Genomic DNA, 25,363 nt, shown 5'->3' on the forward strand with positions numbered 1-25,363 from the left:
ATCAGCTTTGTCATGAAATGGGATGGAAAGAGATTGGCGGAGGGGGCAGGGGGACTTCCGGTTAGGAAGTTACAGGAACAACAGACCGGGTAAGAGAGGATGAGAGCTTGAACTGAGACAATGGCAAAGGAGGTAAATATGGGAAGATTGTCTTTAAATTTAGTAGTTTTCCAGAAATAAACAAGCAGTTTCTGGGGTCATCTAGTGCAATCATGCTTCGCTCTGCATTGTGTGGGGGGGAAAAAGGTGTAACAAACCTATATTCATGCCATCATCATCATCATCGCCTCTGTCTCTCTCACACACACACAGACACACACATACACACGTGCACACACACAAGATACTTACCTCCATGCACTAATAGAATGAGCATTTTGCTAAAAGGACTTAACAATTAGAAAATGTCTCATTCTTAGGATTTAATATCAAGCATTTGAATTAGTCCTTCATAGAAACTCTAATTTCCAGAGCAAAAATAAAGCGAGTTTCCGCCTTCCATAAAGGGAACTAAAAGCCTCACATGTGTCCATTGTACAAATAAGGCCACAGACTATTAGACTGAATTATAGTAGGATGATTTATAGATTAAATGGGGCTTTGAAATGTTGAAAGATTCAATAGCATCTATGACTAAAAACAGCATAAGCAATGATATTAAATTAGCAAATAAGTGTTCATCTCCCAAACAAACTGGTTTCCTTAGAAAAATAACATTTATTTTTGGTATTTCAGTAGCCCCAGAAAGAGATGGATATATAATAAGATATGGATATTTTAAATGGCTACATTTCTATCCCAAAGGTGATGGAAGAAAATGTGTGCACACACATACATACACACGTTTTCATCTTATTATCTTGAATGCACTGTATTATCACCACTCACAGCTGCACTTCAAAGTGACCTTCTGGGAAGCAGAGTTCTAGTTGAACTGGAAATCAATCAGAGAACCAGAAAGAATTCAAAACCAGGGAAGTCAAGGAACCAAATTTGATTTTCAGAAGAAAAATGCACATGAACAGTGATAGTTGTGAATCACATAATTTCTGATTCTGAAAATTACTTTTTAAATAATGCTTTCTTTTACATTTACATATTACATGGAACTTTTAAAGAAATGTTAACCTTCAAATAACTTGATTCAATAAATATTCGTTGAATACTCAATATCCTAATAAGAGATTAAGACATTTCCACTAACAGGAATGATATTTCTCTTAAAATAAAGGTGAAAATCAAAGATCCTTGAGGCAGACACTGTGTGGTTGACCACAACAAACCCATGCCTACTGTGAGGCATGAAAAAGGGAGTCACTCGTCAAATGACCTGTTGAAAGAAGAATGAATAAATGAATGAATGAATGAATGAATGGAGTGGACAAAGGTATGAACACATGTAAGTTAATGATGTTGGGCTTGTATAAATAAGAACAAGGCTATACATTTCCAAAGTATTTCTCCACTGTAAGAACTCATAAATATTTACAAGTGAAGAGTCTAGTAGAAGACGTGAAAGATTCTCATTTTAAGAAAAGATAAAAATATCAGAAGTGTGAACTAAGTAAAGAAGAGGCAGCATATTTTAGGAACCTCGATGTGACTATTTTAGCAAAAGTACATTGCTACAGCTACAATTAAGAACACTGCTGTTCAGAATAATTGTGATATGGTGAAAATAACTTAATAAAATAACGTTTCTTCCAGGCTATCAAACATCTGCTTCTGGCTCACAGTCCAAAGTTAAACTTTTGTGGAGGGAGCAAAGGACAGTACAAAGAGAAACCACCACCATTTGTGCCTGCACCAGAGCTATTTATTAGCGTAACTTTTTCTTTTTTTTTTTTTTTCTTCAAGATTTCGTAACAACTGAAGTATGTACAAAGTCTTACAGCATTTACACCATAAAAAGTTTCCTATTAGCTGATGAAGTCTCAGGTAGTGTTCCTGAACTTCAGAGCATGACTATGACAGCAATGAAGCAGACCAATGCATGTGTGTCTCTGCAACCACACCACAACTGTCAGCTGGCTGACAGCTAACGGAAAGACAGGTTATTGGGGGAAAGGGAACAAGTTGATATGCAGCACTAGAGACCATGAGGGGGGGGGTGTTTCTACATAGTGTTTCTACAGTTTCCTAGAGCTGTAACAGAGGTCCACAGCCTGAGAGAATAACATGCAAGACAACACAACCACACTGCTCAGATATGGTTCAGCTACCAAAGGTGTTCGCTTCTGAATAGGAGGCTCTACACTGATATGGCTGGTAGTTCCGTTTGTGTTCATGTCTTTAGATAGTTCAAACCTGCACAAGGGCCACTCCCATCTCCCAAATAAAAACAACAACAAAGGGAGGTTTGGAGGGAGGGAAGAGAATCAGCATGGAATTAGTTCTTGACCAAAAAAACAAACCCCCCAAATTTTAAGACACTGAGTAATAGCTTTAGGGTGACTATTCCTGTCAAAAGATTAATAGTAGAAATTTCTGAATCAACCCTCAGAAAAGTATCAACAAACCCCCAGGCGTTCCAGTATACTTCCTAGATTTAATCATCTTCATTGTATCTGATTGTCTTTTCTTGGGGTCAGTATTACACAGAACCACCAACATTTACACACTATTGAATCGGACACAGAACGTAGCATTGTTGTCCCAACCATTACATTAGTAAATGGCAAGAGAATTTCAACAGGTAAGTGATTAAGATCAGGCTCACCACTTTCTTCCTCAGAAAACCCAGCCTGGTTCTATCTTAGGTCAGTCACTCTGTTTGGTAGCAGTTCCCATTTCTTTTCCCATTATTGCGGTCTCACATTGTAGGCAAATTGGCTTTTTATTTCAAAAAGATTCTACTCTTTAACTTAAAAGCCAGTTGATAAAACTTTTAATTAAGACACAACAGCGCGGGATATAAAAACACAAGAACCACATAAATATTGAAGAAGTTGTATACCGTTTTCCTGTAAACAGTTTTGCTTAAGATCAAAGCCCTAATCAGATTCTGGCCTGACACTTTTGGCAGATGACATGTGTTCAGCCAGGCTCTGCAGTGATGGTTGACGTGGAAGCCAGGTCAGTCCCCATGTTGACAGGCATGCAACTTGAAAACATTGCACAACAAGCAACACAAAGAGAGTGGAGAAGCTCACAAGACTTCAAGGAGACCTCACAACCTTCACAATTGCGGATGCACAGAGACCCATCCCTCCCTCCTTTGCACACACTTTCTCTTACACGTGGGAGACCTTCTGTGACTCTCTAGCTTGTTTGATGCTATATAACCACTTGATGATCCTAGCATTTCTTTCGATCGCAGAAATGCCGTATGGCACCCGGTCATTGGCACTGTCATCATTTCTAAGGTCACTGTTACTGTCCTGAGACTGTTCACAGTCTGAGCTGATCATGCTTGCGCTGCGGAAGTTGAGGGATATGATGTCAGAATTAGCCCTTGCAAAGTTTTCCATTCCAAGGTTTTCCAGCTCTTCGGGGTCCAGTCCACAGTAGTTGAAGAACCTCTCCACGTCTGCATCCACCCGGAAATATCTGTCACTCAAGTCTGACTTTGACCGCTGGAGGGAGGGTCTCCGGCTGACTCCGCAAGCTGGTTCCACAGGGTCGGCTTCGGGGGACTTCATGGTGGCGATGGCTGCAACCTTGGGTTTGGGAGGCAGCGGAGGGGCAGAGCTACTGCAGGGGATCGCTTTTAAGGGCTTCACACTGGTCACTTTGCGGATGTCCGAGGAGCTGTGGGAGACGTGGAGGAAGGACTCGGCCGTCTGCTCCAGCAGCCTCCTGCCCACGTGGGAGCTGCTCTCCTGCGGGCTGCCGCGGCCCTGCGTCGGGTAGACCTTCAGGGACTCGGCGAAGGAGTGCCGGTGCAGGTCGGTGGCGTCTGGCCTGTGCGGCGGCCAGTTTCGAGAGCTGTGCTTGTGACCCGAGCCCGTGCTGGAGCCTTCCGAGCTGTTGATGATGTTCTTTAAGATCTCGAGCTTCAGGGTCTCCCTCTGCACTCCGCTCTCGGTCTTGGCGTTGGGCCCGAACACTCTGAGCGTGGGGCTGCCCAGCGCGCGCTTGGCGCCGGGGCACACCGGGGGCTTGGCCAGCACGGCCGGCTTCACGGGCTCCTGCTTGGCGTTGATGACCTCCTGACTCTTGACATACTTGGCCTTATCGGCTTCGAGCCTCTCCACCGCACTGAGCCTTTTGGGGTTGGGCTCGGCCTGCCTGCGAAAGTAGTCGGGCCCTTTGTTGAGGATGCGCAGCGGCACCGCCGAGGTGAAGGTGCCGGCGGGGCTGACCGGCTTCACCATGCTACCTGTCTGCAGGGTCTCCGTGGGCATGGCGGGTGGTCTCTCCCCGGCGGCCGTGTTGGATTCTCTTCTGCGCGCCTCCGGATGCGCTGAACAGACACATGTACACGAAGCACAAAGGGCAGCAGACGGACCTGGAACCTGGAGTGTCAGTAGCAGCAGCGGCGGCGGCGGCAGCAGCAGCAGCAGCGCCTCATCTCACAGGTCACACAGCTCATTAATCGCCACTACAGCTTTAATTCACTATCCCCTGGTACCAAAAGGCCACAAGCCACAAGTTCCTTTAATCGGCGAAGCCGCCTCCACCTCCTGACTTCTCCCCGCCTCCTTTCTTCTCCCCGAAGGATGTGGGAGTCTCCTCCAGGTCTTTGTGTTCAACTGCAGGCAGAGCTGAAACAAAACAACCAACCGCGGGTTAGGATGGGCGAGTGACATCACGGCTGTAGCAACCGAGAAACCCCGCGGCGCCCCCGCCTCCGCCTGCCGACCGCCAGCCCCGGGCGCCGGGCCTTTCAGGGAGGCGATTCCCAGTTCACAGAACGGACCGCGGGTCCCTGGCGTCCGAGCCTGCGCCCCGCGCGCGGCAGACAGAGACCGGCGTCTGGGAGAAAGAAAGGGGCTGACATTTCCCACGCGTGAACTCTTCCAGCAGCCTCCCCATTGGTGAGAACCGCCTCTGATCACGCCCGGTTGGCATTACTTATATCAAAACCCAGGAAATACTAGATGAATGTAGAAATGTGGGTTTAGCAAACCCGATTCCTACTTCATTAAATGCCGCCGGGTTCCTAAGAACCCCTATCTGCTTTAGTCTACGACTGGGTGAATTATGTCACTTTTGCAATGAAGCAAAACTTCTGACTTCTTACTACCCATCTCAATAACACCTGAAACAAAAACTTCTTAATTCAAAAACGAAAAAGATGGGCAAGAAATGGAACTGGCAATAAAGATGAAAACAATTTTTAGAAGTCAACATGTTTCAATTATCTTATTTTTGCCAACCAATACATCTGAAAACACTCTCCCGAGAACCAAAAATGCTTATGAAGTTCATCCCATTAAATACAAGCTTATTTTAATTAAAAAGAAACTAAAAATACTTTTAGATTAACCATAGAAGTGGACAATTTTAAATGCTCCATAATTTTTCACACTTAATGAACAGACACCAAAAGTCTGTGGTATGTATTTTCCCAAATCCCTTAAAGAACTAAGAATAAAATCTTAAAATGTCAATCATACCTAAATGTGTTACTGTATAGAAAAATTTGTAATAATAGTTAAGCATTCATGGGACTAATTCGTGGCTTTCTTAACTTGACTATCCTCATTTCCCAACCAAAACCACTATAATGAAACACTCATCATTCTTCCAGTATAAATCTATAGAGAGTTTTTCTACTTGTTACACAATATAATGCAGCATTTATCTCTGCAGCCCTGGGAACAGCGCCTCTCTTTGCCTGTTACTGCTGGCAGAACACTTAGAATGCATCAGCATTCCAATGTAACTGGTTAAAGACCTTTTTAACATCTTTGGTTATAATTAGAAACATTAAAAGTGTAATGTATTCAATTAATATGTCACATAGTAATTTACAAAACAAAGTGATTATTACTGTAAAATCATCTGCTCTCATGGTAAGAATATGAGGGTTTTATTAATAACTAGCTTATAAGTATCCCTATCATCTTTTGAAATTCTTAATCTCTAAATACACCCATTGCCATGTTTTGTTAGAGACAATTTTGGTAATCTGCAAAAGGATTTGTTCTAATAAAAATATTTTCCTGTGTAAGATTTGAATTACCTCAAGGTAATTCCTACATAAGGATTTCCTTTAATGTGTGGTTTTATTATAATACTTCAATTTAGTTTTAAAAAACTACCTCCTCTCAGGAAGATTAAGTAAGATTGTTTCTTTGAACACAGTTTGAATGAAATGCCAGAAGAGGAGCGACGATTGCCCTGCAGAGCCTCTGGGTCTGCTCACCTACCACGCTGCAAGATAAACTGGGGCCCTCTCCACCAAAGGGGCTCAGAGTCCGAGAGGGCAGCATAGCCTGTGCCCGGAGGCAACCCTGTGTGATCACACCCACAGAGGTTGAGAGAGGGCTGCCCCCAGGAGAGGCCATGTTTCTCTGGAGTGTGTGTAACGTCTTCATTGATTACCTCTGTAGCTTCCAAAATTCATCCACAGAGGGGACGGTGCCAGAAGGTTCGGAGGCACAGTGAAGACAGGACTAAGATCTGCACATATCAGCTTTGTGCCCGAGGACCTCGGCTAACTCCCAGCAAGTAGGAAGATACCCCAGTGTGCGACAGGGGACAGAACTTGTACCTCTTCTTCTGAGGCCTGTCTCCTCATCTATGACATGAGGTGCTTGGATGATATTCCTACTATCTGTTCTCCATCTAAAATCATGTGGTTCTGAGGAGCTAACAATGAGTAAGTTATTTTTAATTTCAAAATGGAACCTGGGAATATCGGTCCATGACTGAACTTTTCTATGGTTCCTGCAGTTGCTGTTTATAGGAAAATGTCCTTTGAATGATGAGTTATAGTTGTCATATAACATGCACTGCTATGAAAGGTCAAGAAGCGTTTCATAAACAAAAGTAATTATACTGGTCCCCTTGATTCCTGACATATGGCTAAAGAGAGAGAACATAAGCCCGAGGGAGAAACTTTTATTCACCAACCATTTTGGCTACATTTTACCCCATTTAATATCCATTTTTAAATTTCACAGAAGAATAAAAACGATTGGAGAATGAAGTTGGCAGAGCTGAGGTACAAAATGGCCTGATAAATCAGGGCAGACACGAACTCAACAGCAACCTGGCCTGGGGGTGACCGTGGGACAGAACCCTGACGGGTCACATTATCTGTGTGGGAGTCCCGGTCCAGGTGGGGAGGGCTGATGTAGCACAGAACTAGCTGGGGCCGAGGGCACAGGGATCAAGAAATGGTGACATCCACTCACACTAGCAGTGCTTCTCAAACTTGAAACACAGCCCCAGGGATATCCTTGAAATGCAGAGTAGATTTGGGGTGGTACCCTAGAGTCTGTGTTTCTCACAGGTCCCCAAGTGATGCCTGAGAATCTGGTCCAGTTTCTGAGTGGCAAGGGGCAAGGGAAGGAAGCTCACTCCAGTCCTAGAGAGCATCAGATTAGAACCGAAATGCCTCTGGCACAGAGGAACCTAGCCAAGCTTTCTTATCTCCTAAATGAGTAAAAGTCTGGGTCTTTGGGGGCACAAAAATAGCAATCCCAGAAAATTCGAAACTTTTAAAACCAAAGCCCGAATCCTTCTACCTTCAAATCTGCCAGCTGCTCACAGGGGCAGTTAGGTGAAGACCAGGACCCTTGGCAGACGAGTAATGTTAGAGAGACCCAGCTTTGTGCCCGAGGATCTAAGAACATTTGCAACCCTGGAAGCATCAGGAATAGAAAATGGGCCTGAATACACAGTTTATGTGAAAAATGCTTAAAGTCAAAGTTTGTATAATCCCGGCCATATGTACTTCAATGCATATGAGGTCAGGCAGAGAATGGGTGACCCGGCCTGTGGAAGGGCCTCCAGTTAAAGACTGCCATGGGGAGTGGGCTCACTGAGGAAGCAGCACGTCCAGATCTCTGTATAAACTCTCCTGATTTTAAAAATCACTTTTATGAAACAGTGTGGACCAAACGCTTCTGGTAACTAAAAAGAGAAAGACAGTTAAAGATAATCTTTACATTTTAGGAAGGAAGAAAGCACTGGAATTAGAGCAAGGACCCTGGGTTTGAACACAAACCCCACATTCACCCAGAGAACTTTCCTAAGTATGTGAAAACTGGTCATCAGGTGTGTTATGGCAGAAAAAAGGTGGTAATATTGTTTTAAAGAGGGAATTTGTCTGATTAATTCAACTCTAAATCACCTAACATCTCAATATCTTGACCTTATCTATGGAAATGAATGTGTTGAATTGGGCAAATTTGAAAATGTCTTCAGCTCAAACATTTTTGGAGGCAAACAGCAAAAGAAAGCAATTTATCTTTGAGGCTAATAAGAGTTCTTGAAGAACTGATTCTTCTAATTTCCTAACATGTCTGATCACAAACTTTTACAATATGAATGAAATCGTCCCATGTTACTTTTTAAATTTTTGCTGATAGTATTTGTGCTTATTGACTTTAGCATAAGATTCTAACTTGACTGGAGTCACTCTCATAACTATGTTTCATTTTTCCCTTTTAAGAACAGAGAAACATCCTCATCACTAAAGTAAAAATGCAGTTTCACATTCGCTAATGAGAAGTTGTTTGTGGAAAGGTGCACACTCTAATTCTTATCCTCTATGCCGTCCTCCTTTGCACCCCTGGCTTGAGCCAAATAAAAAGATGGCAGCCTCTCCAAACCAGCTTTGTGCATTCACACATCTGCTCTTCCCTCTTTTTAACCAACAGGGTTTCATGAAAATTGTCATTTCCTTAATATGTATCACAACTAGTTAACAATATTGTGGCTATCACAAAAATTGTATTTAGAAGAAAAATGTATTAGTAAGTAACAGTTTTGTGGGTTAAAGGCAGCAATGTCATTCCATTTGGAAGACATTAACTTACCCATTTTAATTAAGATGCCACGTTTTTCAACATTCTCCCTTTTCCTTCCCTCCCAATGCAGAGTCACTTTTATTAACCTCCCCATTTTTTTTGGTATAATTTTGTCTTTTTCCTTGTTTAAAAAATATTAGTTTCAGGTGTGCAGAACAACATAATGACTACACATTTACACCCCTCATAGAGTGATAAACCCCCTCCCAGTGTACTACCCCTCTGACATCGTATATTGCTGTTACAATACCATTGATTATATTCCCTATGCTGTACTTTACATCCCGTGTTAACTCCTTTTATACTGTGAAAATAACTTGTAAAGAATGCAAAAGTAAAGGAGAATAGTAAAAGTTGAAAAAGTAAATGGGACACTAACAAAAGCATTTATCAAAAACAGACTAGATTTGTACACTATAAATTGAATTGAAACTAAGAAATCAGAGAACCAACCATCCAGAAGCACATGAACTTTCAAGACTTGAACTTTCTCAATTACTGAATGATGTGCCTCCTTCTTTCTTATAGCCTGGTGAAACCCTCCTATAATTCTAAGAGCCGAATCTTCTCTTTTCTGACCTCGGTGTTGCAGTCCACCATCAGCTCCAAGCTGTAAATGAAATAATCTTTTTGCCAATAACACTATCACTTTGTATATTCTTTGAAACCACAGACTTTTCCTAGTAACATTTAAACTTTTGATTCCAGTATCCTAGGCATTTTTTGCTTATTCTTTCAGTTGGCTAGAGTAGGTCTTCAAATTGTATTTAATAAAAATTCTTGCCCTAGGTTTCCATAACTTTTCTTTAATTTTCCATGTGTTGGGTAAACCATTTCCCCTTTTTTTCAGCAACCCCTTTAAGCCTTGTTTCTTTTGACACATCCATTCTGTCAGCCTAGAGGACAGGAAACAAATGTTGGAATGAGTGTAGGGTTGCCAAGGAAGCCAAGCCTTACCTTCTAATGATATATGGATATGGACAAAGGAATGTTTTTCCCTGAGGCTCTCATGCTAGTACGGTGTGCTGAGGCAGCACAAAACGTGCACAGGTGTCTGTGATGAATGTGTGAAAATTATTCTGACAATGAAGTGTATACTGTGTTACGGAAATATCCTCCAGGTGGCACTGTTAACTGAAGGGGTTTGGAGGGAAGAGTGGAAGGGTAATTTGTTACTTACAGAGTTTTCGCAAGTCAGGTGGGCAAAGAAAGATAGCAATGGGAACAAAGACAACTTTGCCTCAGTGGAGCAGGATCTGGGCAGTATCAAGCTCAGAGCTGTGGTGTAGGGCAGTGGCCATGTGTGCCTAGTCTCACCTCAAACAGGCTGAGGTTGGACTCAGGGCACACCTAGACATCCGGACACAGGTCTCTTGGAGCTGAGGAGCATGCAGACCAGCTTGTAGCTCGAGTCTGAGAGGTTCAAAGGCAGTCTACACTGGACTCTCCAACCACAGGATGCAGACGACAGGAAGCTGCGTTTCCATGAGTGCAAGGGTTAGGGTTTTCTAGGACCACGCATGTTCTTGGGGAAAGGGGATCAGGAGTTACCTTAAAAGGAACTCCCACCAAAGATTCCCCTCCAAAGGAAGCCAACAGCCCCGCACTGAAAGGGCCGTGAGCTCCCCCTAGCGGTGGGAAAGATGTGGTTACCCCCAGTGAACCCAAAAGCTCCCCAAGAGAACCAGCTCTGAAGTCTCCCATGCCCAGGGGACACCGGATTACAGGAATCAAAGGTAAAGAGAGAAACTTTCTCATCCTTCTGTTCACAAGTTGTCTGCCCCACGTGTACATGCACCCACGTGGGGGCCCTTAGAGGTTAGCAGTCCAATAATGAGTAGGGGAGGGGCTGGAGCAGGGAAAGAAGGGTAAAAAAACGGACGTCTGCTAAGTTCCCTGTCCCCTCTTCCATAAACGTTTCCAAGCCAACACAGGCCTGAGCTGGCATAGGGAGAAGCTAATTTAAGCTGGACGAGAGGTTAGAGTTTTGGTCATGACGTTGGCCTGGACTCTTTCATGCCTGAATCTGAACTGAGGACTTTTCATTTATCAAGATGAACAGAAGAGGTTATGAGTCCTGTCTGAGATTTCATCCTAGGGATGGAAAGCAGAATTCAGAAGAGTGAATTCTTAGGGCATGGGAAACAGAGTATACTCGCTCCGTTTATTCCCTAACAAATCCAAGCCAGAAAAGGAAATGGGTCCAGGTAGTATCCTTCAGATTTTCTGTTTGTCTGTCTGTTGGTGCAGTGTCCCTCCTCAGTTCCACGCCAGGTCCAGGAGTCAACTAGGCTTCTCCATATCTGGCCACTTATAGCTATGGGACCCTGGTCGAGTGACTCAACCTCAATTTCCTTATTTATGGAACGTTGACAATAATGATTCCTACCATGTTTCCCCGAAAATAAGACCTAGCCGGACCATCAGCTCTAATGTGTCTTTTGAAGTAAAAATTAATATAAGACCTGGTCTGGTACTATGTTTAAATTAATCTTACATAATATAAGACCAGGTCTTATATTAATTTTTGCTCCAAAAAACGCATTAGAGTTGATGGTCCGGCTAGGTCTTATTTTCGGGGAAACACGGTACATTTCATGGGGCTGATGTAATTCCGTGAGGTAGTACATTGAAAGTGCTCAGCGTGGAACTCGGCCCCAAGTTTTCTCAGTAAATGGTAAGCTGTTATTAAATTTCGTCCCCAGTGTCCACAACTTGGCACCAATAATCACCATCATTAGATTTCAAGCTTTACGGTAAATGAATGATCTTTTGTCTTAAAATGATTCCATTACTCTCAAGTGATAGTGTGTGTGTGCTATTTCTGTCAAAGTGGATTGACTGTGCAGTTTCTGTCTAAAAGGTCACTTGCATGACCCCATTTTTATTTGAGTTACAAAGAAAATATGTGGTTGCAAATTTCAAAGCTAACAGTTATGTGAGTGAAACAGTCTAGAGTAAATAATAAAGCCATTATTGAAAATGAAATCAAACCTAAAGTTGGTTGGAGAAGAACAGCAGGTCAAATCTCAATCCATGATGGATTCTTTAATGTCATTCGCTAAGGTCATTTACAAAGCTCACTACACATACTTCATTTTCATTTGTATGCATATCCATTATAACACACTGTTATGGGTTTCTCTTAAAATGACTTCCTCCTATTTAAGACAATTAAAATGCAATAGAGAATGAGACTCCCCCCCCACACAAAAAAAATCACATTTCTGGTTCAACATTTTCCCTTGGCCCAAAATAAAGAAAGTGTTGCTACAAGAGGGCCACTGAGTTGAGTGAATGTGGGGGAGCCCTACCTTTTACCTGAGATTGCATAAATCGAAGCTGCACGTAGCCAGTGCCAAAATTGTTTGTAAATAGAACAATTTGCTTGATGAAAATACTCCAAGTAATTAAAAAGCAGGGCTTCTAGAATTCCTAAAGAAAATCCAATAGGACTGCTTGCCTTATCCAAACAAACATAAAATGATCCCACTTTCGGCCACTTTTGTCCTCTCCTGGAGAGAGCTTCATGTGGCTTTATGTTCAGCTGTGAAAATGTGTAAGGCTAGGGCCAAACTCTAAATGAATGTGGAGGTCAAGAGCCCATTGTCCTTTTCTACAGACTAGTACACTTAAATCACAGGTTTTAGAAGACTTGCTAGTTGTGTGAGTCTAAGAGTTAGCTGATTCCTCTAGTTAGGTGGACCACGAGCACCTTCCAGCAGCAGCAATAACATCCCAGTGAACTCAAGGACTATGAACTCTAGAAGCAATTCATGGAGTTCACAGAGATACGGTGCTGAGAGCTCACACTCACCAGCCCACCCATCCTCACAATTACCCCTTTAAGAGGTGGTCTGATCCCCCTTGTATAAGCAAGGGGGTAAGTACTTGTGAGTGGCACCTGGAGAACCCTGACTGGAATCCAGGGCTGTGCAGATCTGGGAACCCTGCATCCGGTTCTCCCACCAACGTCGATTTTAAGCATGTGCACTTGCCATATTGCTTTTTCCTTTAGCTATGTAAACTTGTACTCTATGGCAACTGTATATAGCACATACATACAATACAAAAGCTTAGGGTGGCAATACAGATAGAACATTGATGTCTGAAAATATTTTTAATACCCTTGGCAAAGGGTAATATTTACTCTGAAATAAATATTAAAATGCGTTAAAGTAAAATTGTAAAACACTTAAACTTGAAGGAAGGAAAAAGTAAAGCAGCATTTTTTAAAGAGTGGACCAAGTTCACTGTGCACGTGTTAGGTACACTGGTATATAAATCGTTTACAAATTACCCATTAATATGACCATTTCTTATTAGGTACATATTATGTCCCCAGGACTATACTAGTGCTTTTCAAAGGTTTTTAAATTCAATTCCACCAATATCTCTAAAACAAGTGTTATTGTCCCCACTTTACAGATGAGGAAACTGATGTCCATGGATACTAAGAAAGTCGTCTAAGACATTCACCTACTGAGTGGCTGTGGTTTCACACTCATCTGTATAGATAAGCCTTGGTCCACCACACCATGTCACACTGTCACTCCAGGTCTTAAAAAGATACATATGATGTATTTTTTAATGCTTTATATTTAAATAATATGACTCAGGAACCCACACTAAGTATATTTTAGTTCCTAAAAATGTACTCTTTTGACCATTCACTGCTTAGTACCAGCTTCCCCAGAAGGGAGAGGAGGAAAAGAAACCATTTAACTTTTTGTTAAATCAAATAACCATGCTACTTGCTAACAGCTTAAATGCACAAGGAGAGAAGATAAAATATTTATAGTTTGGGTTCCATTCATTTAATTTTCTTTCTTTACACCACTGGCTGCAGATGTATCAGTTAGTTGAAGTTTGATGAAAATATTAAAAATAACAATAAGGTAACATAAGACTGTGGTTTCACTCTATCTTACTACACAGAGCATCTGGAGGGCAGGGAGCCCCGCTTTTTATTGCTATTTCTACTGAAGCCCCAGCCATGCACCTATGAGGCACTCATTCAAAGGAGCTGAACTAAAATGCTTAAACACTCAGTAGAATATCTAGCATATCATTTTATATTGTACAGACTCCATGAAGATGTCCAATAAAAAGCTTGGGAAGTGAAACTTGGAATATTCTGTTTGTAAATTTGAAACAACACTCATGGGACTACAGCACCCAAAAGCACAAAACTTAGTGAACACATCGGCATTAAACTGTGCTCAGAACACAAAATATGGTGCAAAGAGAAATCAATACAAGGCAGAATTTTAAAGCAGAACCAGTAGGTTCATTTAAAAAAAAAAAAAAAAACACGAGAACTGTTGATCTCATTTGCCAAGAACACCTGAAATAATTTTCCATCTCTTGACTAGCTTTCAGTACAGCAGTTGTTAGAACCACTAGTTCTTTGCCTCAAGTGTACTCATAAAAGACAAACAGTACTTTTTCATTTTTAAGGACTCAGACTGAATTGTGGGACAAAGAACAATTTTCAAAATAAGACACGCAAGTTGACAGACCCTTTTGCAGCACATATTTTAATCTTTAGCACTTAACACATCTTACATAAATCATTTTCAGGCTCAGAATGGTATAAGTTAAGTCTTCCACCACAATTTGCACTTGAAATATTATTTTTGGGTCCAAGTGACAAAGAGCTGAGGAATGACTAATAAGTTCTTTCCACCTTGCCCAGGGTGGTTCCAGCTCTGCCTGTGAGCTCACGGGAACTGAAGCAGCAGGCAGAAGCTAAACTGTTGGCTCTGCTAGGCAGTGTGGTCTAGTTGTGTCTGGAGGAAGGCACAGTGTCAGGAGGGAGGGGGAGACACGGGTCATTGAGTGACACATCTCAGTCTGGGGCCACAGGCCCTCTCCCACCTGTCCATCTTCACCTGCCACCCAGCCATGCTCTCTGAGGCCTGCCTCTGCATTCTCCTCCTTGCCCTGGAACTGCCCTGCCCTCCTCTGCCGGACCTTGACCAGAGTCTTCCAAGCGGAACAAAGTGTCCCCAGACCCATTAGGAAGCCTTTCCTGATTTCTCTTTCTGTGTCTGACCTTTCCTCCCAGGCAGTTCCCTTAGTCCTTATTATTGGATGGTGGTACCACCCCCCCAACGGGACCCCCCAAACACGGGCATATGAGGGCAGGCTGCCTGGCTCTCCTCCGACCCAGCAGGCTGCCTGATGGACAGCATCTCTTGTTCAGACTCTCTTTTAGGGAACCTTGTCTGACATGTGTCCAGTTTAGGGTGCGTCTTTGCCTCAATGTAAAAGAATAAAAAGGTAAAACTACCAAAAAGGCTTTGTTCACTTATCTACCTTCCTACTCCTGCTGCCCAAACACAGCCAGCTCACCTAGGAGACTGTAAGAATAGATTAGCAAGTATAGCTTATGATAATCGAAAGCCCATAATAAAAGCAACCTGATAAATACTTAAAATAAAAAAACTACAGCCATTGCTGGACGGACAAAACACATTTCATTAGATCTGAAAACCGTCTTCAATATCCATTCTGGTACAATGTACTTTTGTAGTCTATTCCTTCATGCTTTCACTTTACAATGATACTATCTGCCTCTATCTTGATTAATTTTTATGCTTCTCATTCCTGTTTACTAAAGAAAAATGACTCACCCAAAGTGAAAAAGGGAGTTAGCTTTTAGAAATAGTTTTTTTCTTAGTCTCTAGCATTTTCTTTTGTTTGTTTAGCAAGAAATGGCATTTTCTATTTTTTTTTTTTTAGTGGTAAAGAGAATAATTTTACTTGTGGCAAAAGATGGTTGTTGATATTCTGTGCTTCATGATCTGTCCAACTCTCGACTCTAGGCGTAATCACTGAAGTCTCAGAAGAGAAATACCGTAGCACCTATCGCCTGGGTAACTTGTTCGGCCAGGCCTCACGCCAGATGCGATGGATCCTTTGTATTTATCAGCCTTGCCCAACAGGTATCATTTGTTCCACTTAGCAGATGGGGAAACTAAGGCTCGGAAGGTTTAAGTGACTTCCCTGAAGCTAGTTAGCTGAAGGAGCTTGTTGTCAACCTCCTGTCTGTCTGTGTTCTAAGCCTGTGCCTGTCCTGCTCTCAACAATTACGGAAACATCCGCGGTTGCAAAGCGTGAAGAGGGGCCGCTTTAGATGTGAGTCAGGAAGGAAGGGAGGAGAGAATAGAGCTAGTGCCCTCCCACCACCCCAACCCATATGATGCCAGCCTCCAGTCTGCTTTCATAATAAAATGTCCTTCCTGCTGTGATGGCGAAGTCTGTGTACCCACCGGGGGGAGAAACTGTAGTTAGCAGTGCGTGCTGTGCCAGAGGAGAAAACAGTGAGGGGGAGTAAGAGGCAGAAAGATGTTCTGAAAACTTTGTGAGGAGAGGGCATTCATAAAACATAAAATAACAGGCCCAATAAATGCAATTTGCAGCCGGGACAATAAAAGCTCTTTGGTAAGATTCTCTAAGGGGCGCTCTCAAAATTTCACTACACCCTCCATACTGGAAAATAATTATTCTAACAGCTTGCTAAGCAAATGAAAATATCATCTAAACAACAGAAAAAGAACAATCTAGTCATCATCTGATTAGATAAAAAACAGACTCTGTATCGATGACGCTTGAGCCCTCCTCTGGGCTTGCCTAAAGAGCATGAATCCTTCAGAGCACACAATGGGACAAAAACAACTTCCTATATTCCGCCTGCCCTTTAGGGAACAAACCCCTAAAGGGACATGCAAGTTTATATAGACAGAAGATCTAGAACACAGGAAGCATCAGTAGTGTATTTGTTCATTTGGAAAGTGTTTACTGAACATCTACTATGTAACAGGCAGTGAACAAAATGAACACTATATGGAACTCACATATACGGCAGTGAATAAGATAAATAAAATATGTAGTATGATAAGTACAGGTGCTAAAAAGAAAAGGAGCGCAAGGATTTAGCAAGGAGAAGATTACTATTGATTTCAAAAAGAAGAGTTTTGGTAAAGTTGACGGGTTCAGGAGAGAATGGGGAGAAAGAAACTGGAGACAGTGCCGAGGGGGTATCTGAGGAGTTTGGAGATGAGGTGATAGCTGGAGGGGGGAGCAGGACCAAAAGAAAGAGAATAAATGCACACACGCAAGAAAGACTTTACACCAATGTGCTGAGAACAGGGCAATTAAAAACGAGAACCAAAAACTTGAACACGGGTGGTAAATAAAGGCTTATAGATATCAGATGGTTGGGAGGGACTTTCCATAACCTCGTTGTGGTATCAGAGACCTTGTAAAGTGAAAACAGCTTTAAAGGAATAGCAGGAGAGAGTGTTGCTGTGGGTCAAAGCAGTACCTATCTGGACCCCTCGGAGCCTGAGGATGGGTACAGGGCAGAAAACATCTGGCCGATGCTGAAAGATGTCAAGAAAAACAGTGATATTGCTGTGGGAATGTTACTAGACCCAGTGAATCAGTATTTACCTTCCAGCAGATTCTAAACTGTCACAGAGGCAAAACCTAATAGTGACAGGAAGCAGCAAATCCCCATTTCCTTCCCCTTCTGCCAAAGGCAAACCGTATGATGAATTATAATTTTATCTCCTATAAGACAGAGGAAGAATATATTGCTTCTACAAATTTAAAGTTTACCAATCGGGAATCAGAGACACCAGGGAAAAAAGCTAAGAATTCATAGGTGGTATAATAGCTAAGGAAGGGAATTCAACCATTTGATAAACACCAGTCAAGGGCCTACCTGAGCCAGGCACTGTTCTAGGCACTGGAGCTACTGATGTGAATGAAACGACCACAATGTGGCGTTCACAACATTCTAGCCAGCAGACAGCACAATTCAGAGTAACAGTGTTAAGGTTCTATGGCTGGATTCTACGGAATAATGGCAGGGGAACACTAAAGTCAAAAGTGAGAAAACACTAACTCACAACCATTCCAATGGTGAGACAGAGGGAAAGGCATCTGAGGGAAACAGATTACAGAGGACCTAATGGGGTAAGAACACAAGGAGGAATGGAGAGGCCCAGAGAGCATGTGTGACCCTGGAGGACAGGACCCATAAGGAGAAGTGGCTAGTGTGACCGCATTCTCCAAGTTCTGGGGTCACACAATACAAGTTCTCCCCCAGCCCCTGGCTTGTTCCACCCTTTACTATTAGGTTGGTGCAAAAGTAATTGGGGTTTTTGCAATTATTTTTAACCTTTTAAACTGCAGTTACTTTTGTGCCAACCTAGTACCATGTGACCTTGAGTCGCTAACCTTCAGGTTCCTTACCTGTGCCACAGGCATAACACTGGGACCTATCTTAGCGCAGGGGACAAAACATGTTAGTCACTGTATTTTAATGAGCTGGAGAAAGTACTACCAGATGAATATCATGGACCTGTAGAAGCAATTTGTAGATTGATTTAAGGAAGAATTTTTTAACAATTAAAAATGTCCCAAATGGGAATTAGTTCCTTTGTAAACAGTGAGCCTTCTATCTCAGGAAAGGCTTGTGCAGACACACACAGGCTTACCATCTGTCCAAGAAATTTTACAGGGATTCCTGTAACGGGTGGGAGGGTGTGGCAGATGAATGGCACATTTCTTTCTAAAAAGTTCTGTGTACCTCTGAAATTTTTCCTACTGCCTAATTTTTTAAAGTTACTAAGTTCAAAACAAGAAGAAAGGAACATGAAGACAGAGAAGACATGAAGACAGAACATGAGGACAGAAGAAAAGTTTGAAGATAAATTGTAGTTAAGTTATTAAGCACTGAAAGAATAATTGAATAGATAAGAAAGTGGCAAGAATGTTTTTGATAAGCAGATTAAGTTTCCACAAAAATAGACAGTAATAGAGAGGAAGGTATGAGCGAAGTGGACGGAAGAATGTGAGAGAGAGAGAGGAAGGAAGAGGAAGCAGGAGGGCATCTCATCAGTTATGGCCACGGACATCGGTTGTACCCTGGTATGCTAGTAGTCCTGGATCGGTGCCACGGCTGATCTCATATTCTTTATGGCCCTGAAATTCTCATTCTTCTTATACAGCATGTTTCTATGCATAGAATGTGCAGAGTCCTTCCATCAGTGCACAGACTCTGAAACTGCCCAATGAGTTTATGGGCCGATCCAGGAAGTCACCATGTGGGAGCCATGTATTGGTCAGTGGCTGATCTACAGGGGCAGTGAAGGGGGTGGTTGATACCCGGAGGTCAGAGGCAGCCTCTAATGATATCAAGAGCTGGATGATTCCTATAATAATATGCCAACAGTAGTGTTATATTTGCATGTAATGTGTCAGCTTACTTTTGAGATTATGTCATCCCAAATTCTTCAGAAAACGTTTAGCCAGCAACTGCAGTTTAGCAATCGAGTTGTTAAATCCTGCAGTAAGGACCTGGTTATGCCTGCGACAGGAAGCCACTGGCTCCAAACTCAGAGATGGTGCCAGAAGCCACTTTAGATGCAGTACATCTCCAAATGAATGTTTTGATTCATGTAATTTCCTCCTTCATTAACTTAGAGGGACGCTAACTCTTCTGTGACATTATTTTTCTTTGTTGATTTCTAGAGGAAGAGGATTGGATTTTTCTCTTTTGTTGAATAGCTTTACAGATAGACGGAGGCTTTTAAACCTTCATCTATTTTACTAAGGCGCTCTGGGATCACGCAAACCAGTTTCTAGAAATCAACGAGGTTTGAGCCTTCCTGTGCTTACAAGTATATTTAGAAAAACATTTCAATTAATAAAGCATATACATATATATATATATATATATATATATATATATATTTTAATTATTCCTTTTGTCAAGCTACAATTGACCATTAAAATGAAATTTATCTTAGGAAGACACTGGTAAAAGAGACTACATAAAAAAAGCTACTGTCTATCTGAGAAAATATTTCAGTAATCCTTGCTAGTCTTTGGACAAAGAGCTACTCAATATTCAACTTCTCATTTTTCAATGCCAGTTTTTTCAAACATTATGATAAACACTATAAAGTGACCTACTTTCCCTGACACCTAATAAAAGTGATGTGTCATTCCAAAACCCGTTTCTCCCACTTGCAGGGCAAAAGACAATACTTCTATAGTCATCCTTCTCTGACAGATGGAAAGGCTCTTTTAAATAATAATTAAAAAATATTGAGAAATATCTATCAAATGCTCGCTTACAGCTGGATAATGTAATATAATCTTTGAGTTCAGCTCTCTAGTTAGAACTAGAATGTTATGGTAGACTGGGAATACTCAAAACAGAGCCTTACAGGGAACCAAGTAGTGAAGTGATATAAGGATTAACAGTGATTTTTCAAAAAGAAGGATTATCTGAGAGAACACTGGGTGTTGAGTCCCCTGCTGAAACCAATGAAGACACCGAGACCACTGGAGGGTGGAGAACAGTGAATGCAGGTCACACTTTGGACTCAAGTGGGTCTGTGTTAGAATCCTACTTCTGTATCTTCTAGCTTTGTGATTCTGGGGAAGTAAATTACCGCTATGTGCTTCCATTTTCCCATCTGTTAAATGTGCTAATAACCACCTTCCATACAGGGTAGTTGTGAAGCTTACGTGACACAGAGGATGGAAGGCACTTAACATGGGTCCTGGCATACAGAAGGCAGGCACTAAGTTTTTACAGTAAAAGTGTTATTTCTAATGGAAAATACTTGGTATTGTTGGAAAATCATTCCCCTGGTCAATTCATCGTTTTTGAAACACATGGAAATTCCAGATATTCTTTAAAAAAAGAAATGCATCAAAACAGAATTGTATCTACAAAAAATTGTTTCTAGAATTTTGAGAGGCACTGCATTAAACACATCTGTTTAGTAATTTGGGGAGAACTGACATCTTTACTAGATTGAGTTTTCCAGTCAACACATTAAGTCTCTCCATTTATTTAAAGTCTTTGATTTCCCTCATCAGAGTTCTATAGTTTTCAGCATATGAGTCCTATATGTTTTAGATTTACCCTAGTTACTTCACTTTTTGAGCCATTGTAAATAGTATTGTATTCTTAATTTTGGTTTTCATGTGCTCATTGCTAGTATATAGAAATCCAGTTGACTTTTGTATGTTGATTTTGTATCCTATGACCTTGTTGAATCACATTTATTTTGTTTTGTTTTTGTAGATCCCTTGATATTTTCCAAGTAGGCAAGCGTATCAGAAAGATAGACAACAGAAAAGTAATAAAGTTGGTTAAATGAAATAGCTAAAACACTTCTGAAAAAGAATAATAAAGTGAGAGGAAACACTGCACTGAATTTCAAAACTTATTAGATAATCAGGACTATGGAGGGATAGACACATAGATCAATGGGTCAGAAAAGGGAACCCAAATATAGACCCACACAAGTGTAGTTAATTTATTTTGACAAAGATGCAAAAGCAATTCAAATGGAGGAAGAACAGTCTTGCCAACAAATGGAGCTGCAGAAGTTGGAAATCAATAGGTAAAAATACAAAACTCATATCTTATGCAAAAATTAACTCAGAAAGGATCATGACTTTTCTTGTAAAACATAAAACTATAGCATTTTTAAGAGATAGCACAGGAGGAAAATCTTTGGGATCTGGGGCTTTATGAAAAGGTTCTTAGATATATCAAAAGCATGATCCATAAAACAAAAAAATGATAAATCTGACTCATCAAAATATTTTTGCTCTGTGAAAGACTCTTTTACAAGGATGCAAACACAAGTTACAGACTGCGAGAAAATATTTGCAAAACACGTACTTTACAAAGCACTCAGATCTAGAATATATAAATAACTCTCAAAATGCAACTTTAAAAAGCCAAACGATTCACTTAGTAAACAGGCAAAAGATATGAATAGACATTTCAACAAAGAGGGCATACAAAGGGCAAACAAACGTGAAAAGATGTTCAACATCCCTAGCACTACACACTTGTGAGAGCGACTAAGATTAAAGAAAAATATGCCACCAAATAAATGCTGACAAGGATGCAGAGAAACTGGATCACTGTAGGTGTTGACATTAAGAATATAATATGGTAGAGCCACTCTGGAAAATAGTTTGGTAGTTTCTTAAAATAAAAAAACTAAATGTAGATTTACATAGAACCCAACAACTGCGCTCCTGGGCATTCATCCAGGGAAAAGAAAACTAAATCTACACAAAAACTTGTACGCAGTTGTTCACAGAAGCTTTATTTGTAATAGTCAAAAACTAGAAACAGTCAAAATATGCCTTAATAGTTAAACAGACTGTGTATATCCATGCCGTAGAATACTACTTAGCAATAAAAAAGGAATTATTGATACATGCATCAAGTTGAATGTTATGAGATATATACTATATGATTCTAGTTATATAATATTGCCAAATTACAAAATTATAGACATGATGAACAGATTAATGGTTGTCAGGGGATAGGGTGTGTGTGTATGTGTCTATGTGTGTAAAGGGGTATGGAAAAGGAGATCTTAGTACTTTAGAATGGTATCTTGATTGTGGTGGTGGTTACATGAATCTCTACATGTGATAAAATGATAGAACTACACACACATTGTACCAATGTCAATTTCCTGGGTTTAATCTTCTATATTATATAAGACATAATCACTGGCGGGGCAGATACTGGGTGATGGTACATGAGACCTTTCTGCTATCTTTCTAGCTTCCTATGAATTCATAATTTCAAAATAAAAATTAAAAAAAAAAAAAAAACGAACCCAGGGGGGAAACATCATCTGCTCCCCAAATAAGTGAACATCATGATTTAAAACATAACAAAGGAGGTTAAATTACAATCGAAATGAACATGTTTGTCAGATTATAACATTTCACATAGAGAAAAAAGCTTTAACATTTCTCATATCTTACTATTGAGAAAACAACCTAAGGCTCAAACTTTGGCTTCAAAATCAGAAAAATGGAACTATGTTTCTAAATTGCTCCAAAATTTTAAAATGAAATTTTGTTTTGGAAAAAAAAAGTGTTTTTCTCTCATTGTGGTTCAGAATATGGCATGGATTGGAATGTTATTTAAATAGCACTGAAGACAGTAAGGTACTATTATATGAACTTTCTCCGTCAGGCCTATAAAGATATCAAGCTGAAAGTATATGAGATGAGGTTAGAAACACAAGAAATTTAATATATTCATAGTGTTCTTTGAAATCGTTTCTCAAAAATATTTTCTTGTATAAATTCCATATGGTGCAAACAGAACAATTCCAAATTTCAGTGATTTCCTACTCCAAATTCAAGTGCTTTAAACTTACTTTGATAAGAGAGTAAAAAGAAAAAAAATCAGCATCAAAGAAAAAGGATTGGGGGTAGAACTGACTATTTGGTCTACTAATTGGAAAAGAATGAATCATTTTTCTTTTAGAATTCCAAGTTTCTCTGTAATCTGCTTAGAAAGAGAAGATACACAGAAAGCATATTTGACATTTTCTAAATCTTCCTTGTTAATTCTATATTTTAAATGACCATTCTAATAGAGATGTGCGTAAAGTGATTGGCAAAGTTTTATAAACAACAGATGCTTTGCAAATTTAAGTTCTATTTAAATACAGAAATCTGTTCTAGAATTAGTGATGGAAAAATGGGGGTTTTCTCTTCTCGTTTTTCACAAAAATGTCCCAGGCCAGTTCAGGATATGCCCCCTCCTCTTCTTGTCTCCCGCCTCCCTCTATACACATCACTAGAGTGTGGGCTATTATGGCGTTTCCAGGATTTAAAGACTGTAAGCAACGGTAATAAAAAGGTCTAATGAAAAACGTTACATGTGCAGTGTAACATGGAATCCCAACCTCTATATATAACTAACCTATTAGATCTGTTGGGCTTTGAGGATGAAATTTTTCGGTAGGCAGAGCAATCCCAAAATGAACCTATCGGAAATTTTCTTAGCAATGGTCCTCTATGCTTTGCTAGTAAAGACATTGAGGACCTCAGTCAGATTTTCACAGTCAGAAGGGATCTAAAAGACCCATTTAGTTCAATTCATTTTACTGTGAATGACTGAATATACTAATTAATCCAGTACTAGAGGTTCTGCTAGTATATGTGGTCTCTAATTTATACGTAGAATAGAGACCAATCCTAATTTTAGACCTACTGGTCAAGAAGATGTCACTTGGGAACCTGGTCTTCTCTTTTAGGGTTGAATGCTTCCTGCTTTCATTACCACTTTCTCTAGTTGACACTCTTACTAATAAACCCGGAACCCCTCCTCCCCTCCCCACTACACCCCTACCCCATAAGAAACTTCAATAGATAAAAGAGAAATAAGGTAAGGTGGCGTACCAGAGACGTCAAAGAGGATATAAAATTGAAGAGACCTTTTCCTATATGGGTATCATATCTTCCTCATTTGTAAAGAATCAGAAAAAACATATGTTCTATATAAATAGAACAAAATTGAATCCCTATCACAAACCGTAATAATTAACTTAGAAATCTGCTTTTATTCTGTCTTCCAAAAGAAGTCTGTATAGGAAGAAACTGTATCTCATAATCTACAACCAGGACAGCTGCAAGAACAAGTCTGGCACAACTGACAAATTCTTTCTCAACTAATCTTTATAAAGCATGTCATATTAATCAAATAATTTAAAATTAGTGTATAAAATCTTTACCGTATCATGTTCACGTATTACAGAATTTAGCATTTTCTGCACAATGGTTTCTAAAGAGAGAAGCATCACAGGGAGAATATTAGCTAATGAAACTGCTATAATTTGAATAATGTGAACTATATAGAAAGTGAGAATCACAAATGTTACTTTTGGTTCAAAATGGTAGCATGACTTCTTTTATCTCCTTTCATTCCCAAAATTGTGTTAAAATGAGAATAAGATAATAAAATGGGCAAAAAAGTCAGAGAAACACAAAGCAGAAGGATGAGTAGTAACTAATCTAAGGGGACAGTGGAAGTTATATTCTAAGTGTCTGGTGGAAGATTCCAGGGAAAACTCAGATTTTCCCCGGACCACCCTCTAAAGAAGCAGGATAGGCCCAGAGTGGGGTGTTAGAAACCAAGCTGAAAATACAGAGCCCGTGAAACTCCACAGAGTACTGGTAGGCCTGAGACCCCCATCTTGACATGGCATCAAGGCAAGCTCCTACCCCACTTCTGCCAGCACCCACAGGACTTCCAGATGGGCAGGAATGGCTGAAAGCAGGACTGAGTTAAAATGAAGGTGCCAAGCGGTGGGGCCTCCTGTTGGCTACCTCTGCGGAGCTCTCATCGCACCAGTAGCCGGAGGTACGACACTTGCCAGAAGGAATTATTTTCCCTCTGAAGAAACTGATCAGCCCTAGGTGGGTGCATGGGTGGGGCGGGGAAATGGGGAGGAGAGTGGGCACCTACTGAAGTTTAGGGGTTCCAATTTGGAGAACGTTGGCTCAGTGTGATTCCACAGAGTGCATTCCACCATCAACAACTCTCACCTTCACACACTGAAATCCCAGTC

At 40.8% G+C, this 25,363-nt stretch overlaps 1 protein-coding gene across 3 annotated transcripts in view; it reads right to left on the reverse strand.

The window, feature by feature from the left end:
* Positions 1–2,870: 2,870 nt before the first annotated feature.
* FAM110B (family with sequence similarity 110 member B) overlaps positions 2,871–25,363 on the reverse strand; it is a 137,215-nt gene continuing 114,722 nt past the window's right edge. For all 3 annotated transcript variants that reach the window (XM_033126852.1, XM_033126851.1, XM_033126850.1), the window contains one exon: positions 2,871–4,706. In XM_033126852.1, the coding sequence (XP_032982743.1) occupies positions 3,234–4,346 (1,113 nt within the window). In that variant the 5' untranslated portion in view covers positions 4,347–4,706 and the 3' untranslated portion in view covers positions 2,871–3,233. The remainder of the gene's footprint in view (positions 4,707–25,363) is intronic.

The sequence above is a fragment of the Rhinolophus ferrumequinum genome, chromosome 14 (assembly GCF_004115265.2).
Source record: "Rhinolophus ferrumequinum isolate MPI-CBG mRhiFer1 chromosome 14, mRhiFer1_v1.p, whole genome shotgun sequence".
NCBI classification, from domain to species: Eukaryota; Metazoa; Chordata; class Mammalia; order Chiroptera; family Rhinolophidae; genus Rhinolophus; species Rhinolophus ferrumequinum.